The sequence below is a fragment of the Culex pipiens genome, chromosome 1 (assembly GCF_016801865.2).
Source record: "Culex pipiens pallens isolate TS chromosome 1, TS_CPP_V2, whole genome shotgun sequence".
Taxonomy (NCBI): Eukaryota; Metazoa; Arthropoda; class Insecta; order Diptera; family Culicidae; genus Culex; species Culex pipiens.
In genome coordinates, this window is record NC_068937.1 from 138,421,876 (window position 1) to 138,439,587 (window position 17,712).

The following is a 17,712-nucleotide window of genomic DNA, read 5'->3' on the forward strand; positions in this document are numbered from 1 at the left end:
TATGGCCATTTTTGTCATTTTCAATTTAACCCTCTTCAACCTAACCCCGCCTTTGGACGGGCTTCGATCTAAAAAATCGCCAAAAATCAATTTTCCAACCAATTTTTGGTCTTTAAAAAGCATTGGAAAAAAGAACTTCTAAAATTTTAAAGAAATTCAGGGTTGGAAGTTTAACATGTTTTATGTGACTTTGCCAATGTTTTTAAAAATGTCATTTTTTTAGAGGTCAACTTTGGCTGTGTTTTTTAGTAACATTTTCTATATTTTCAGTAAAAAGAAGTATGCAGTAATTTTTGTAGTGTCCCAGACTACGCATTTTTTGCAATTTAAATGATGATGGTGCCAAAATGTGAAAAACATGCAAAAAATTTTAAAGGTGACTTTAAAAACGTGAAAAAATTAGATAGGCAAAATGTTATTATATTTGGTAGTAGAAAAGGCTAAATACTACCAAAAACAAACTTAAACTAAACAAGATAAATGCAAAAAATACTTAAAATACAAGATAAATGCAAATTAAACAAGATAAATGCAAAATAAAACAAGAAAAACATAAAACAAGAGAAGTAAAGTTTTTCGTAGAACAAAAGTTGCTCAAAATGACCTCCTGTACACGGGAAAAATAAATATTTTCGAAAAAAAATTAGGGCAGTAGAGGGTTAAAAGTTGAGTGTTTTCTTTTGAGTTGGTTGTAAACTGATTAGGGGATTTTTGGCTACATAGTAAAAAATGTGTAAATCTGAATGTTGTAAAATGTGAAGGTGTAATAATGACAGAATTTAGATTGTAAAATTTGCATTACACCAGTAAAGTGGTAAATTTACACTTATTTATAGATAGTTAACAAATTTTTTTTCCATCATTTTTTTTGTGAGTAACCATGTTTTTTATCTAGAGGGTAGTCTAAAAAGTCGCTTGAAAACATTTTTGTTGCTGAAAGTACAAGCTTTCACTTCTTTTTTATTTGATGATCTTCATATTTTAACCATGTAATGACAATTCTGACACATTTGATCCCTTTAACGCGGAAAACATTCGATCCCTTTCAAATTCAGCCAATCGTCTCCCAAGACGAGAACCCTGCCAAACATTCCGTTTGTCACCATTTTTAATTTGCTGCTCTTATGATGCACCCCGATTGACGATTCGGTAGCAGCACCAACATGTCATTCTCACGTAGAGCGTCTTTACGACACGAGACACCGGAATGTAACGAACAAACAAACGAAATGAGGTGCGAAAGCAACCTGGGTGAGGTCCCCTTAAGAAAAAAAAAAAACATTTACACGGCAATAAATCGTCAAATTAAATATGATTTCTTTTTTTTGTGAGTGTGTGTTTGATGTGTTTAGCGTTTTATAACTTTATGGCACCACTTTGGACTGTTTGACTTTCGGGGTCTCAACGAGGTTCCCAGGATGGCGTCCTGCCGAAAGGTAAAATTCGTTAATTGTGCAGCAAATTAGTAGAGCAAACAGCAAAACAACGAAACGCGAAAGGGAAAATATTAATGAAAATACGACGCAAGAATAAACAGATTTTTATACTCTTATTAGAGTCGCCATAAAACTTCTTCAGGAGTCTCGCGTGGCGCCTTTGGCCGCCGCGGGAACGTGTCCGGATTATTGGGAGCAATTTAAGGCCGATAATTAAGTTATCACTTTATTACGAGTGAACTCGCGCGGCGGCGCTCACGAGCCATCATTGTCGTTAGAGTGTCGTAATTCTGATGGGCGAAAGTGAACCATTCTGCGGCTGGCAGTTCCTTGGCCGGGGGAATCCGTTTGTGCCGCTTCCGAATGGGTCTTTAAACACCTTTACGGCTTTCTTCTTCTGTCTCCCTGCGCGGTTATGATGGTGGTTTCAAACAAGACAACAACGAGGGGGCTCGACGATGACGAATAGTAGCTCCCGTTTGTTTTATTGGTTTTTGAAAGCCTGGCGCGCGAAAAAAAAGTATGTACCACAACAATAAACCAAGGCCGCAGGGTTACGTTTGGAGGTCGGTTTTTCGATGGGTGAAAGTGGTTATGAGGAAAGTTATTAGTTTCAATTTCGGAAGACACAAGAAACAACAAAGTTACAATTGTTTGCTCTATAGCATTTCCTTGGCTCCCAACCACCACGGGATTCGAACTGACGACCTTTGGGTTGTGAGTTCAACCAGCGACTCTACCGTGGCAGGTCTGGGATCGATCCCAGACCATCTGTGATAAGAGGCAACCACTCTCACCACTACACCACCGACCCCGGCTTAAAACAAATTATGTTTTGTAAATTTTTGTCCAAATAAAATTACGATTTCTAAATCATCATAGCATAACATAGCATAGCATAGCATAACCATTCCCGGATGAAATTAATATGTACATTTTTTTTTTAATTTCTATAGCAGGTTAACTTTTTAACAAAAATGTTGAAAAATTTGGCTTGTTTTTTAAAAAATAGATCGATTTTTTGCGACCAAAAAAAAAAAATCCGCCTATCCAACAGGTCACTTTTATGGGGGACACTTGCGAGTGAGTGGCAAAGTGTGGAAAAATGGTCAATTATGTCTTCTTTTATTCCGTCGACGTCGTCTTTCGCTTTTTTCCGTCCGTTTTCTGGGGTCGATGTTTTCCTTCCTTTTGCCCTCCGGGCCCGAACCCACGCCCTCGCATGCAGCTTCGGAATTGGAGAATGTGACGTCTGGCGATTTTTTGCTTTGTTTTTTTTGGGTGTTTGAGATTTTTTTCCTCTCGTTTGTGGTTGTGTGAGACACGGTTCTCACAGAGAGGGTATTTTTTACGAGACGATTTTATGATTATTGCATTAATTATCAGCGATCATAAATTATAATCGTCGCGACGAAGTTGCAACTCGGTTGGTTTTGGTTAGTTTGGACAAATTTCCCGGGCGAAATTGTATCGATGCACGTTTGTTTGAGCAGGTTCTTGGGCCAAGCTTCCTCCACCACTCGTGAAGTAGTTCACTTTCCGGTCGCGAGATGGCACATTGCGCTCGCGAGTTGACCACGGTCGTCGTACACTCGACAGTGTAAACACAATGTAATGAAGGAATAGTCACCGTATAGTGTGTATACAAGTTTCGATACGTGCATTTTTTTGAGGAGAATAGCTCGCGAGCGCGCGCGCGCACGCGTATAAAGTCGCGGTTTGCTCTCTCTTACTTCACCGTTTGCGCGTGTGTCTGTTAGCATAGCTCGACGTCGTAGCATGCCATGCACGATGGGAGAGAGCGAACGAACGAACGACGAGAGAGCGAGGGATTGTGTGTACAACACACGCTGTGTACGGACACACGTCGTTTGTTGAATTTCCTTGCCTTGCGCGCGCTCTCACTCTCACACAACGCGCCTGCTACGATACGTGCTCTGAGCCTTTCTTCCCCCTTGGGTTGGTGCAAGTCTCTTGGCCACTGATCATCACCTCACGGGCGGCGGCGTGTATAGAGAACAAACACAGAGCCGACTGAGACTACACGCTGTGTTGTCCGATGTTCTAAGATTTGTTTTTCAGTGTAAGGCTGAACCTCTTCAAGTTAAGACACACCACACCAAAAACGCGCGCGACGACTCGACTCGACTTCTGCGACGGTTTCGCGCGCGCTCACGTGAGATTCTCCTTCAGAGGCAGTTGAGAGTTTGGTCTTTGGAAGAGTCGGTGGTACGTCGCGGTCGCGGAGGAACTCGCGGTTAGTTTATCGTGAGAGCGTGAGGGAAAACAACGTCGTCTACGTCGTCGTGGTCTTTTGGTACCTTTTTTGGTCGTCGTCATTGTCTTCGTCGCCGTCTTCTTCCTCGAAATCGAATCCACATATACGTACTTGAGCTGGCGCTGATTCGACCTGTTCGGTGGGGGGAAAATCAGAAAAAAAATTGTGGTGGCGCAATTGACGAAGAAATATTGTGCAAGTGTGCTTCTTTTTTGGTTGCAAAAATTGTGATGAAACAAAAATATATCAAGTGCAGTAAGGGCAGTTGAATGCCTATGGTACACGAGAAACGAAATTAGTATCAAGTGCAATAAGAACGTAACAAACTTGAGATTGTACAGTGTTCGCAACGGCTGAAGAAAAATTCAAATTGACCAACCCGGTCATCAGGAACAAAACTAAAAGTTTGTGTTTTCTTTCTTTCCACGCAAAATTTGTGTTGGTGCAATAAAAAAAACCCGTCATCATCGTCATCGACATCGACCTGTGTGAATCACCATCGTAAAATGATAATATTAAAATAAAATCAAATCGTAAAAATCTAATGTGTCAAACAAAAACAAACAAACCGCACACTCACACACGATGCTGTTTGGATTACAACGGCGCTAAACGTTGATCAATTGAACAAACTGTGATTACTTGGTGAACTCGAACTTGAACTTTGGTGTTTGCTGCAAACTCTCTTCACGGTGATTGGTTCCAATTGACTCGGAACGAAACCTCGTCGTCGTCTGCGGTGCACCGCGACCCCATCGTGTAACGATCCCTGATCGTAACACACCAATCCCGAACCCCGGGATTCACCTTTCCTGTGTGACGGTTCCGAAAAATCCGCAAAAATTACGATCACTTTGCTAAACCATCCACATCACACCTCTGACCTGGCGTGCGCAATATATCACGATCCCCACGATGTCACGGCAGGGTCGCACGCTGCTGCCGGGGCCTGGTGGGGGCAACACTCCCATTCAGTGCACGCAGCCGGTGCTGCCATGTACGAGGACCCTTCCGGCGTTGGCCAGACAGGTGTTGGCAGCCGGAGTCCACCGTCCCTGCAGCATACCAACCACACCACGAACCATATCGTACAGCAGCAACAGCAGCAGCAGCAGGCCCAACAGCAGCAGGCTCAACAGCAAGCTGCAGCGGCCGCAGCAGCAGCCGCAGCTCAGCAGCAACAAGCCCAACAGCAGGCTCAGCAGCAGCAACCTTCACAGGTTCCGTCGCAGGCCAGCTCCCAGCAGACCAATTCCTCCGCCACTGGCCCGCAGCAGAGCAGCTCGGTCGTATCCTCGCAGACCCAGATCGTGGCACCTTCCACGGCCAGTGAATCACCTGCCAGTGTGAGCTCGCAACCCTCAGGTAAGACCTCCCTTACGAAACCCACTTTCCCTTCGACCCACTAACTTGTTTTGGAATTTTCCCCACACTAACCCTACCTGCTCGTGTTGCACTAACAATCCCAACCTTTTTTGTGTTTTGTACTAACCCCCCTACCCTTTCTGCTTACCCTTACCAATATATTGTTTCGTTTTTCCGTTTCTCTTCTCCAAACCCAAACCGCACAACAACAAACCAACACAAAATCAACGCATCTTTTTAATTATCAAATTTATCCACCTTCCCCCAAACCGTCCCCTCCCCCCCCCCAACCCCCCTCGTCCCCTCTGCGGCCGCAAACAAAACCAAAACCCGCCGAAAAAATCATTAACATATTAGGCCCTCTCCACATACCAGCAAAACGTCCAGCGTTCGAGACGTCCGCCGACTCGTCCCGGCTGCGGCACTCGGCCTACCCGTGGGGCTACGACGCCGGGGCGGACCCGAGTGCAGCGGCCGCCGCCGCCGCCGCCTACCACCCGCAGTACCCGTACGGCCTCGGGGCGGACATCAAGCCGATGTACTACCCGGGCTACACCGATGCCAACTTTCAAGTGAGTGTGTGGGGGTGGGTGTAGGGGAGAAGACAGCTTCTTCCGGTTGATTGGAATTGCGATTTTTGGATCTTGGGTAGTACGAAATTACATGTTCTCATAAAATTTATTTAGATGTAATTTCTAAGTTATTTAAAAATTTTAACAAACCAGCGTCTCCATCTGTACACATTGTCAATGGAGAAGCATGGTGCTTTAAAATTCTTCAAGTATTTATGAATCCAGAATTCAATCAAATTCAAAATTAATGTCACTAAAAATTATACAGTTTTTTATTATTACAAAATCACGAGGCAAATTCAAATTGCTTCTAAAACGAAATAAGTGTTGAAAAGTATAATTGAAAAAATATGAATAATTTTGGTACAGTCCAGACTCGATTATCCGAAGTTTCGATTATCCGAAGGTGTGTATAGGACTTCGGATAATCGAATCACAAAAAAAAATCGTTTTTTTCATTTCCTTGTTTTAAACATAGTTCTGTGACCTTATTTTGGTCAAATTTGAGTTGTTGATTGCCTATTAAGAAAAAATGTATTTTTTTAATATTAAATCACCGCCATTTTGGCCGCCATCTTGGATTTGAAAATTCTAAATAATATTAGCGTAGTTTAGGGGTCATACCTGGGTAATTCTCTACCAACTCACACGAAATCGGGAAAAGTTGCCCCGACCCCTCTTCGATTTGCGTGAAACTTTGTCCTAAGGGGTAACTTTTGTCCCTGATCACGAATCCGAGGTCCGTTTTTTGATATCTCGTGACGGAGGGGCGGTACGACCCCTTCCATTTTTGAACATGCGAAAAAAGAGGTGTTTTTCAATAATTTGCAGCCTGAAACGGTGATGAGATAGAAATTTGGTGTCAAAGGGACTTTTATGTAAAATTAGACGCCCGATTTGATGGCGTACTCAGAATTCCGAAAAAACGTATTTTTCATCGAAAAAAACACTAAAAAAGTTTTAAAAATTCTCCCATTTTCCGTTACTCGACTGTAAAAAATTTTGGAACATGTCATTTTATGGGAAATTTAATGTACTTTTCGAATCTACATTGTCCCAGAAGGGTCATTTTTTCATTTAGAACAAAATTTTTCATTTTAAAATTTCGTGTTTTTTCTAACTTTGCAGGGTTATTTTTTAGAGTGTAACAATGTTCTACAAAGTTGTAGAGCAGACAATTACAAAAATTTTAATATATATACATAAGGGGTTTGCTTATAAACATCACAAGTTATCGCGATTTTACGAAAAAAAGTTTTGAAAAAGTTACTTTTTGCGTTTCTCTTTGTTTCGTCGTCCGTGTCTGTCGCGGGTGACCATGAACGGCCATGATCGATGACGACCAACTTTTTTAAAACTTTTTTTCGTAAAATCGTGATAACTTGTGATGTTTATAAGCAAAACCCTTATGTATATATATTAAAATTTTTGTAATTGTCTGCTCTACAACTTTGTAGAACATTGTTACACTCTAAAAAATAACCCTGCAAAGTTAGAAAAAACACGAAATTTTAAAATGAAAAATTTTGTTCTAAATGAAAAAATGACCCTTCTGGGACAATGTAGATTCGAAAAGTACATTAAATTTCCCATAAGTCGAGTAACGGAAAATGGGAGAATTTTTAAAACTTTTTTAGTGTTTTTTTCGATGAAAAATACGTTTTTTTCGGAATTCTGAGTACGCCATCAAATCGGGCGTCTAATTTTACATAAAAGTCCCTTTGACACCAAATTTCTATCTCATCACCGTTTCAGGCTGCAAATTATTGAAAAACACCTCTTTTTTCGCATGTTCAAAAATGGAAGGGGTCGTACCGCCCCTCCGTCACGAGATATCAAAAAACGGACCTCGGATTCGTGATCAGGGACAAAAGTTACCCCTTAGGACAAAGTTTCACGCAAATCGAAGAGGGGTCGGGGCAACTGCTGTGTGAGTTGGCGGAGAATTACCCACCTAAGCTCGACAACCAAAAATTAGATTCGATTATTCGAAGTGAAATTTTGCCAGGGCCTTTAGATAATCGAGTCTGGACTGTATTTAAAATTTTCCGTTTTGAATAATTCTACACATTTTTGAATTTCCCTGACAGTTGACACATTCTTTTACCCTTTTTTAATTTTTGAAATTTTTTTTTTGTTCTCTTCATGTTTTATCGTCGAGGGACAATAATTTTGAAAAATATATATATTTGCCTTAGAATATTTAAAATTTTAATTCAAAGTTTTTCTCCTTTCGTGAGACAAAAAAATAATAATCTGAATTCAACTTTGAACATTATTGAAAAAATAAGTCGAATTAAAAACATGATATGACTTCCTGATTGAAACAATAACACTTTCAAAAATTCGTTTAAAAATAAAACAGCATGAATATATTGATAATCATGTTATTTTGTAAAAGTGATTTGACGATATTTTACAATAAAATTTTATGCTACATTAATTTTTATTCCTTATAATTTGAATAAAGCGTAATGAATTCTTATCTAAATATTCTCGAGTTTGCAACTAATTTGATCTTTAAAAAGTATTCAAAAGAAGACTTCTTTTTTTCAATAGCAATATAATATTTTTTTTAATATGAAATTTAGCCAAAAGTAAATGAGCATTAAAGCATGGCTTTTACCAATTTTAATTTAAGTTTTTCTTCCTACGGCCTTGGTCTTGGTCGACAGAATTTGAAGAAAAAAAAATCAACACAGTTAAATAAGTTAAATTTGGGCAGGTTTAAAAGTTGGTTGTTTGCATATTCCTCTTTTTTGAGTGATTTTAGCTAAAATAATGTGTAAAAAATGTGACATTCAACAAAAAATGACGAACCAATTCCTGATGTAAAATTACACAATTTTCGACACAAAATTTGTCACCAATACAATATGTAATTTTAGCACTTTTTTCTTGCAACTGTCATAAAATTTTTAAGTGATTTTTTTCACAAGGGTTTATTTTGTACGATTTGTGGGCTTAAAAAAATTATATACAAGATATTCCCATGCAGATTTCTATTTTATGCGGATTTCCTAAACACGAACAGATTTAAAATTTTCTGTAAAGCTCATATTTGATGTGACTTAGGCCGATGCAAATATTTGCGAAGGAGAGCTAAAAAGAACAAAAATTTTAATAAATGAAATCACAAGTCAGAATTTTAATATCTCAATGAAAAAAATGTTGAAAAATGTATTATAGACTAGTACAGTTTGTTTGCAATTATTAGTTTTCAAAAAATCTAATTTGATGAAAAATTCAAAATTTGAAATATTTTGAAACAAAATTAAAAAAAAAAAAACATCTTAAAAATGATTATAAACGCAGGGAAACGCATTTTGAATTGTTTTCTGCTAATTGCACTCAATTTTTTTTTTGAAATTTTGGAAAAAAGCATAGACAACTCATTTTTACAATAAATCGAATTTTGTTCAAGTTTTGTTTGAAGATTTTTGATTTTTTAAAAGCATATCAAGGAATTAAAAAAATATTGTCTCAGTCTTGTTTTTTTATAAATGAACAAATATATAAACAAAACAAATCAAATCTCAAATAATGCTTTATAAAACAGTTTAGAAAAGAGCTTACTTTGTTTTTAAGGATAAAATTGACCTAGAAAATTTCAATGTACTGAAAAATAAAAAGAAAAGATTCATTGAATTTATATAGTTCTTATTTCTAATAAAAACTATTACAAAAAGGAAAAAAGAAAGCCTCTAATTTTTGAGCTATTTCTGCTTCTGCTACTTCCATTGACAGATATCAAATTAAAAGGATAAAAATCTTTTCGAAAATGAAAAACCCTCTGAATTTAAAAAATAAGTTATCGATAAACTTTTATTGATTAAATATTCAAAAATATCTTCTTTAGATATAAAGAGATGAAAAATTTATTTTACATTTAAATTTGTTTATTTTTGATTGAGACATTTTCAACGTTCGTAGAGATCCAAATTATGAGCGATTTCAATATAAATCATGTTAGACCCCTTTTGGCTAATATTATTTTTATCCTCACCTCACCCTGCAGCATCACTACTATCCAAAGTATGAACCGGACGCGTACATGCCGCCCTCGGAGCGTTCCCGAACCGTGACGGGGGACACCCCCTCGGCGCTCCAGTCCAGCTACGACTCGTACAACTCCACCGGACTTCGGCCGTACTCGAGTGAAACATATCCTAATCCCGGTAAGTATTTTTCGCTTTTCGCAACAACCACAACAACAACAAAAGAGCCGATTTTTCCCGCCACAAATCGCCGCAGTCACTGACCCCAAAAGCCATCGACGCGGCGTTGCGTTCCACGGAAATCGACCGACCACCCCCGCGGGACAAGTTTGCCGCCGAAAAAAAAAATCGGCGGCGGTGTGTTCTGTTTATACTCGCCCTCTGCCTCTTTTATGGCTTAATGGGAAAATCGATCATCATAAACATAACCTCCGCTTCTACGCGTGGAGACGCGCGCCCGCCCGACTGAGACCGTTGAAATTGGAGAAACTTTTTCGGCGGGGTCTTTACTGACTCTCTGTCTGTTTTCGTACCGCACAGCTGAGCCAGATACTTTTTTTCTCGTTGTTTTGGAGATTTGCGCAAAAGAAAAATAAACCAAAGCGGAAATGAAGAAACGACGCTCCCTTTGAGTGTGAGGGACAAGTGGCGGTGCCAAAATTGCAATTTAAGTGAAGAGATGACTCGCGAGAATGTCGTCGCCGCCGCGAGGGGCGTTTTTGCATGCTTTTGAGCCATTTTTGGACAGTTCCAGCTACCCCTCCTGGTCTTGTCCCCCCACCGGAGGCGAGACGGAAGTCGGCGATAATTAGCGTGTGACGAGGAGGGTTTTTAATGATAATCGTCCGTCGTTAAAGCAATTTTATTATGATTTCATTAAGGAGAGGGGGAATTGTCTCGCACCTGTACTGTCGAGTGTGTTTGTGTCAAACCGCCTCGAGGGTCGTCGGAATGAAGAGGATTCATATTTGGCTATATCAGGTGCCGGCTCTAATGGAAATGTGAATAGTTCACTTCAATTATTTATCTCGTGACCCGAGGTTGATCCTGGCCCCGGTCAGTCATTTCCCGCGAGACCGCAAACAACCTTCATTCATTTTCCATTTGTGGTTTGGTACGGTCCGGACTGGTGTTCGTACCCTAGAGACTAAAAAGAGACAGGGCGAAAAAAAAACTCAACTGGACGGGATGAGAAATCCACAGGAAAAGGTGAAAGAACAAACGAAGAAAATAAAAAAAAAGACTGACTGAATGCGAGAAAATTCGTGCCATGCGCAGAGGAAGTCAATTTTCTCAACGGTTTCTCGGCGTTCCTTGACTTTTTTTCTGAGGCAATTTTCTTGGAATCGAGATTTAAGGCATGGGGAAGAAGGTTGGACTCTGGGAGGGATCCAAACGGGGGGAAAGCGCAGATCTCCGTGATTTTCTGTTCAGGTGAAGAGACTGCCTGAAAATGGTAGATTTTGGTTTGAATGTTTGTTCAATCGCAGAAAGTATTTTTTTTGTTTTTTCGCTTTCAATACGATCTGTTGAAACATTGTAAGAAAGCCATTTTTATCAAAGTTATACAATTGAAAATGAACAAAAGAATTGGATTTGTTGGGTATTTTGATTGATATCTGATTGATTACGTTTGACATATTAAACCTCAAAGAAATTCATAAACTAGTCTGATATTTTGTTTAATGTTTAGAAAGTTTTTTTTTGTCAGAGTCTGCTGTGGCTGTGGCTAAGGATTGATATTATTCACAACACAATGTCCATCTTTTGTATTCATCATTATCAGCAATATCAAATGAAAAGAAAAAAAATCTGATATGTCTTAAACTTAGCCAAAACTAGTTTCTAGTTTCTATTGTTATTGTTTACACCCACATGAATAAAAAAATATCAAAATTCAACGAACCACCATCAATCAGCAAAAAACTGCCGTTATCGGGGTATTGTGTCTGGGTCAATATTTTTGTATAACCCAATCTCACCCAATGTCAATGTAACACCAGTTGATAGCATTTGAAAAGCATTCCCCTCCGTCTATAATCATTTTTTAATAAGTATAGGTTGTTTCCTTAAAAAAACAAATCATTTTTTGTGTTATCTCCATCAAAAAAGTTTTTGTTTAAAAAAAAAAAAATTGGCAGTACTTATATTTTTTTAAATCTGATAAGGCCATTGCAAATTATATTTAAAGTTTTTTTTTCTTTTTTTTTTATTGAAAACCACTTGTAAAAATGATTTTAGACTATTCAGAATATATTGAATAAAGCTTATTTAGGGATTTTGAATCATAAGAAGACTTTTTAACACTTTAGCATTTTTTTTTTAATTTTGAGACCACAGATCGGTAAAAGACGCAGATGCGTTGAAAAAATATGTTTTTATGAATTTATTTATACTTTACTGTTTTTTAATTACATAATAACTGCAATGATGTATAAAGCATCCTACGAAACTTTTTAGTTCGAAAATTCCATAATCTGAAATTTGAAATTGAGTTTTTGTGTATTTTTTGCCCCCTGTTATTCAATTCATTGATCCGATTGTTTAAAATTTATGTATTTTTTGAAACGTTGTTTGAAGCCTGAACGGAGTAATTTTTTTTATTTGCAAAGTTGATGTTCATTATTTTGAAAAATTTCAAAAGTAATATTATTTAATTGAACTTTAAAAATCTTATCTTAATTTTAAAATTAATATAATTTTATTCAATATTAAATAATTAGTAAGCGGTGGAAAGGAACCCCACATCTTAGATTAAGTTTATTGCTAAACGAATATTTTTTTTTGCCAAAACAACTCAATAAATGAATCAAAAATGAAAATAAGAATCGTAATTTTCTAGGAACTCGTGAATTTTACTGTCCCAGCGCTTTTTTTTAAGTGAAAATTTGAAAATCATCTTAGAAGAACTTTGCTGAACAGATTTTAGTACATTTTAGCATGCACTTTTATTAGATTTTTTTTGAGTCAAAATTGTTTGCTTGATTTTTTAAAAAATATTTTCGAAGCAGATAATTTTTTAAGAATAGTTGATAAAACCGTTTGCAAATGTATTACCGTCTGGACTAAAGTCTGAATAGAAACAGCAGTTTTAAGAGCAATTGAAAACTTATAATTTTTAAATGTTTTGTTTCTCTGTGTTTGTTTTGATCGAAACCATTCAAAAATATAAGAATATTGTGTCAATACATGGCAACAACAATTGTCCCAATTTTCCCGATGTGTCCCGATTCGCCCTAGATGTCGCTATACACATTGAAGTTTCTCCACTGAGGTTCATTATTTAGATAGGTAAGATTTTTCACCAGGAAATTAAGAGCAAGTTTTTATTACCAATTCTGTAAATTCTTATTGAAAATATTATAATGTGATTGCTTATATTTCAATTCTGAAATCTTTTAATAATGTATCCAATATCTAACAACAATTATATTTCCATCGGGAACCTAATGTTGGCATATAAGCAGTTCGGCGTTCGATTACAGCTTTTAAATGGCGTTTTCAACCCATTTCATGAAATAAATAGCTATGGGATATGAGCAAGCAAGTTTTTATCGAAAAATGGGCAAATCAATTTATATAGTGAGAATTTGCAATGTGAATGGAATTAGGTTCTAGTCTTTAAAATGCCAACCTTTTTTCCCCTACCTTGTGACTAAGACAATTTGGATCTGCTGTTCAACAACATTACACGAAACACCCCGTATTTGCCGACTTTCTTCAATGGTTATTTATTGACTCTACAGTTCCTTCTCAGGTCGGGGTACAACTGTTATTGTTTACCCAAACAGGCGTAAACCTCGCGTGGTGAAACACCCAATCGAAACAATTTGCTCTGTTTACTTTTCGATTCGGTGCTGTTTCAACCAGGAAAATCTGTGCGTGGTTTATTTGTTCAAGCCACAAACCCCTGGGTGTAGAGAAGGGGCCACGATTGGCAAAATAAGACAGAATTGACTCATCCGGGGAGGAGATAATAAACCTTCCGGATGCATTTTCCAAAAAAGATGCACTCTTTTGAAGCTTGTGAACTGTGCGCCTTCGTTGGTTTAACGATAAATGTTTATAAAATGGTAATTTAAACAAGGACATGGCTCACACGGAGCTTTGAAAAATTTGTCCGAGTTGGTAACACACCTTGACGAAGTCAGTTCGAAAATAGACGGCTTACATAATCTTCACAATGTTTTGAAAGGGAGCTCACTTAACAAGCGCTTATTACCGATCGCAAATGGATACTTACCGCGGCGGCTTAAGCACCCATAAACCCGGCTCGTTAGTCGGTAGAACCGATTATCCAATTTTACTCAAATTTGACTGACTTCCTCGTTTTAGTGCCCACACCTGTTTGTTGTTGTGACTCTCCGAAACAGCCTATCACGTACAATGTATCGCAAACAGCAAACACTATCTGCCTTAATTACCTCACCAAACGATGTAACAACAAACACTCGTTTTTTTATTGAAATTATGGCAATTAATTTAATTTTTATGTTTGGGGTAATAATTCATAAAACGACCATTTGAGCGCGCAAGCTTGGCCGTCGCGCGAAAAAAATCCACCATAAAGACTCACCACGTATATGCGAAAGGGGGTGGGTGGAAAAGTGGGCAGAACGTATTCAAGGTTGTGTTTACTACAAAAGTTGCACCCCCCTCACACTCGTCCTTCCCCTTTCAGGGGTGGTGTATTTGTTTGACCACGGTAGTCCGCGGACTCTTTTTTTATGATCGACACACCGAAACATTTATTGTTACTACCCTGTTTATTGTCTATTCGCTGGGAAGAATATCGGTTTTTGCGCGGTTTTTAGTTTTGGAGGGAAAGAGTGCGCTCCAATTGACATCTGGAGACGACTGCGTCGTCGTCAGGTGGCGCGATAATCGGCCTACTTTGGTGAATAATTGAAATGTTAAATTAATTTAGTGGCCACTTGTGGGAGAAGGAGATGGATTTGCCAAGCGAGAGAGGGAGAGTGCGAGCGATCGTCGGAATAAGTGGGCTATATCCGTGGAACCGTATATCGTAAAATGTGGCCATTAAACGCAGAAATGGCTTTTTCAAACGACCGTCGTCGTCATCGTCGTCGTCGTCTATAGGTTGTGGATGATTTATTGGCCGGGGATATCGGTCATGTTGTGACGGCGGTCCGGGTTGTGATTTGTGTTTTCGCCGGTTTTGCTTTGTTTTGCTCCGGTGGTTTGGCTCGTTAATGCACGCATTGTTGCAACAAGATTTCCAAGGTGAAGTAATCACAACTCTTTCTGTTGTCTATTTATTCCAGTCGGTTCGAGCCTGTCTGTGGGCGTGAGCGGTGTCGGTTCCTGCACCCCCTCGAACCCGCTCGAGTGGACCGGCAACGTGACGGTGCGGAAGAAGCGAAAACCGTACTCAAAGTTCCAAACGCTCGAGCTGGAGAAGGAGTTCCTATACAACGCGTACGTCTCCAAGCAGAAGCGGTGGGAGCTGGCCCGGAATCTGAATCTGACCGAGCGGCAGGTAAGTCCTTGAAATTTCTAGAAGATCCGACGACCTTTACCAACCAAGCTTGCCCTCTCTCTTCCCCACCCAGGTCAAGATATGGTTCCAGAACCGGCGCATGAAGAACAAGAAAAACTCCCAGCGGCAGGCGTCCCAGGTCAACAACAGCAGCAGCAGCAGCTCGAGCCACAGCCACGGCCAGCAGCAGTCCCATCACAACTCGCACCACCTCAACCTGGGGCTGGGCATGCCGCTGCACGGGTCCAAGATGCATCAGTGACCCATGGAGGCACCCGTCGCCGTCTCCTCCGCCGTCGTAACCCATCAGGACGACCTCGTCAACGGCCAACATCAACACCACGTTGCAGGCCAACAGCAGCAGTCGCAGCAGCAGCAGCACCTGAAGATGGAAATGTGCGACGTCCCGACCGCGCCCATGTGCAACCACATCCCGCACCCACATCTGATCAATTATCACCACTAGAAAGAGGGTGGGTGTGAGGTTTGCGCACTCCTTGATGATTATACGTAATATAACCGCGTGCAAGCAAGGCCACCAACAACAATACTAAGCTTCTTCAGTGTGTGTGTGTGCGTGCGTGTGTGCGCGCGTCGTCGTGTGGATCTGCGGAGGAACCCTAAATTTACAAAAAAAAAAACACTTTAATTAAACCATAATCGCATTGAATGTAAATAGTACAATTAAGCTAAAACGAGTGAGGAAGGGAAAGAGTTTTAAATTTTCCATAAAAAAAAATAAACCCTTGAAAAGAGCCGAAAGCAAACTAAAAATCAGTAAAAGTTAGTGATTAAATAGGACATGACATAATTCTGTGGTGGAAATTTCGCATAATAACAAAAGAAAAGAGTAAAACTAAAAAAAAGGGAAAATTTTCTTTCCTCGGTTATTAGGTTTACGTTAGAAATTTCCTAGACAAACAAAAAAAAAATTTGAAAAATATGAAAAAAGAAAGCAAAAAGCATGTGATTATTACTTTAGTTGACTAGTTTACGCCCTTCTTTCCCTTCATGTTTCGGTTGTTTCCTCCCCCCTTTTTACTCAAGCTCTTGAGTGCACGCGCTCTCTCTCTCACCCACTCGCGCTCAGAGCTTCTCAACTTGATGTTTGCTCAGTTATGGAAAAAAATCCTTTGTCCCCCTCCCCCCTACAAGCAACACATAAATGAAGCTCTGTCGATAAAGAAGCACAAGACTCTTGTATTAGTTTTATAATATGAGTTACAAAAAGGGAAAAGAAAACCTGCTTTTCCCGATGCAATCAATCGAACCAGTGACCTCTTTCAAGATTATTTATTTTCAAAACGCATAAAAAATCAAAAGCAAGTTGTTTGTTTATTCCCAATTTCTTTTTTTAACTGTTGAGTTTTAGAAATGTTGACCTTAGAAAAATGTGTTCCATTTAGTAACTGTTTTTGCTCATGAATCAATCATCAATCAAAACGACTTGATAGTTTTCAAACTGCCCCCCTCGTCAACCCCCTTTTTATCAGTTTTATTTGTTTTAGAGAGCTTTTACTGTTCAGTTTAATATTAGCCAAGCCTACTACTACCGGGATGATTGCAAATTTCTTTGACACGGAGGATTGTCGTTTATTTATGTATTTTTATTTGTACATATAGACACACACGGTATGGAGCCCAACCACCCCCTTTTCTCTTTTCGACATATAAAGAGAATGAGTAGAATAGTGTTAAGCGAACTAGTGCTAAAATAGAGTAAAATGTGTATCTTCAAAAACAAAAATGGGGAAAAAATAAACTTAAACCAGAGCAGAACATCACTATTTCTAGATATAATCATCAAACCAGTTTTGAAATTATAAAATGTGCTCAAATTTTTCATAAAGCAAAGAAAAACATAACTTTAGTAACGATGATATTAAAAAAAAACGAATCCATGTTTAAACCTACACAACACAACACAAGCAAACATAATCGTACTGTAAAAAGAAATCAGCCATCCCGACTTGGTGCAGACCGAACTTGGTCTGCCAACCCCGGTTTTTCTCATAGATTCCGTTTTTCCCCAAACCGTACTAAACACACCCGCAACAGCGAAAATGTATTTGATGCCCAGTTATCTCAGATAAGAACAAAATCGAAGAAGAAACCTCTCTTGAGCGAATTTTAGAGCAGCGCAGCAAACCTGCGTGTGCTAACCCAAACACTGAACAAAAAAAAAAACAGTTTTCTTTCAGGATACAAAAAATTAAGACGAATGCGCGCCCTCTCCCCCTGTGTAAATAGTACTTTGCGGTAGGTCTTACAGAAAAAAACCTCTAAGCATTACATAAAAAAACATTGGAGCTAAAATATTCACCAGCAAATGACAAAAAGGATAAATCAACAAAAGCAAAATGGATTCATTCAACTTCCGAGAAAGAGGGAAAGTGACATGAAATGTAAGAGAAACTAATTGAAGATACAAATAAAGAATAACCGATGTAATGAGAGAACATTTTAACTATTGTAATTTAAAATTAATTAGTTTTAATATAATGACTTTAAATAAACGTATTAATATATTAGTGTGTGGAAGTTTAAATTGGGCCGCAACCAT

General features: G+C 38.7%; 1 protein-coding gene across 4 annotated transcripts in view; it reads left to right on the forward strand.

Annotated features, from left to right (window-relative positions):
* LOC120417077 (homeobox protein abdominal-B) overlaps positions 1–17,680 on the forward strand; it is a 113,798-nt gene extending 96,118 nt beyond the window's left edge. For 3 of the 4 annotated variants that reach the window (XM_039579046.2, XM_039579045.2, XM_052706426.1), the window contains exons 4-8: positions 4,642–5,079; positions 5,437–5,651; positions 9,670–9,829; positions 14,935–15,149; positions 15,223–17,680. In XM_039579046.2, the coding sequence (XP_039434980.1) occupies positions 4,642–5,079; positions 5,437–5,651; positions 9,670–9,829; positions 14,935–15,149; positions 15,223–15,411 (1,217 nt within the window). In that variant the 3' untranslated portion in view covers positions 15,412–17,680. The remainder of the gene's footprint in view (positions 1–4,641; positions 5,080–5,436; positions 5,652–9,669; positions 9,830–14,934; positions 15,150–15,222) is intronic. The other variant, XM_039579047.2, reaches the window with a different exon arrangement.
* Positions 17,681–17,712: the final 32 nt, after the last annotated feature.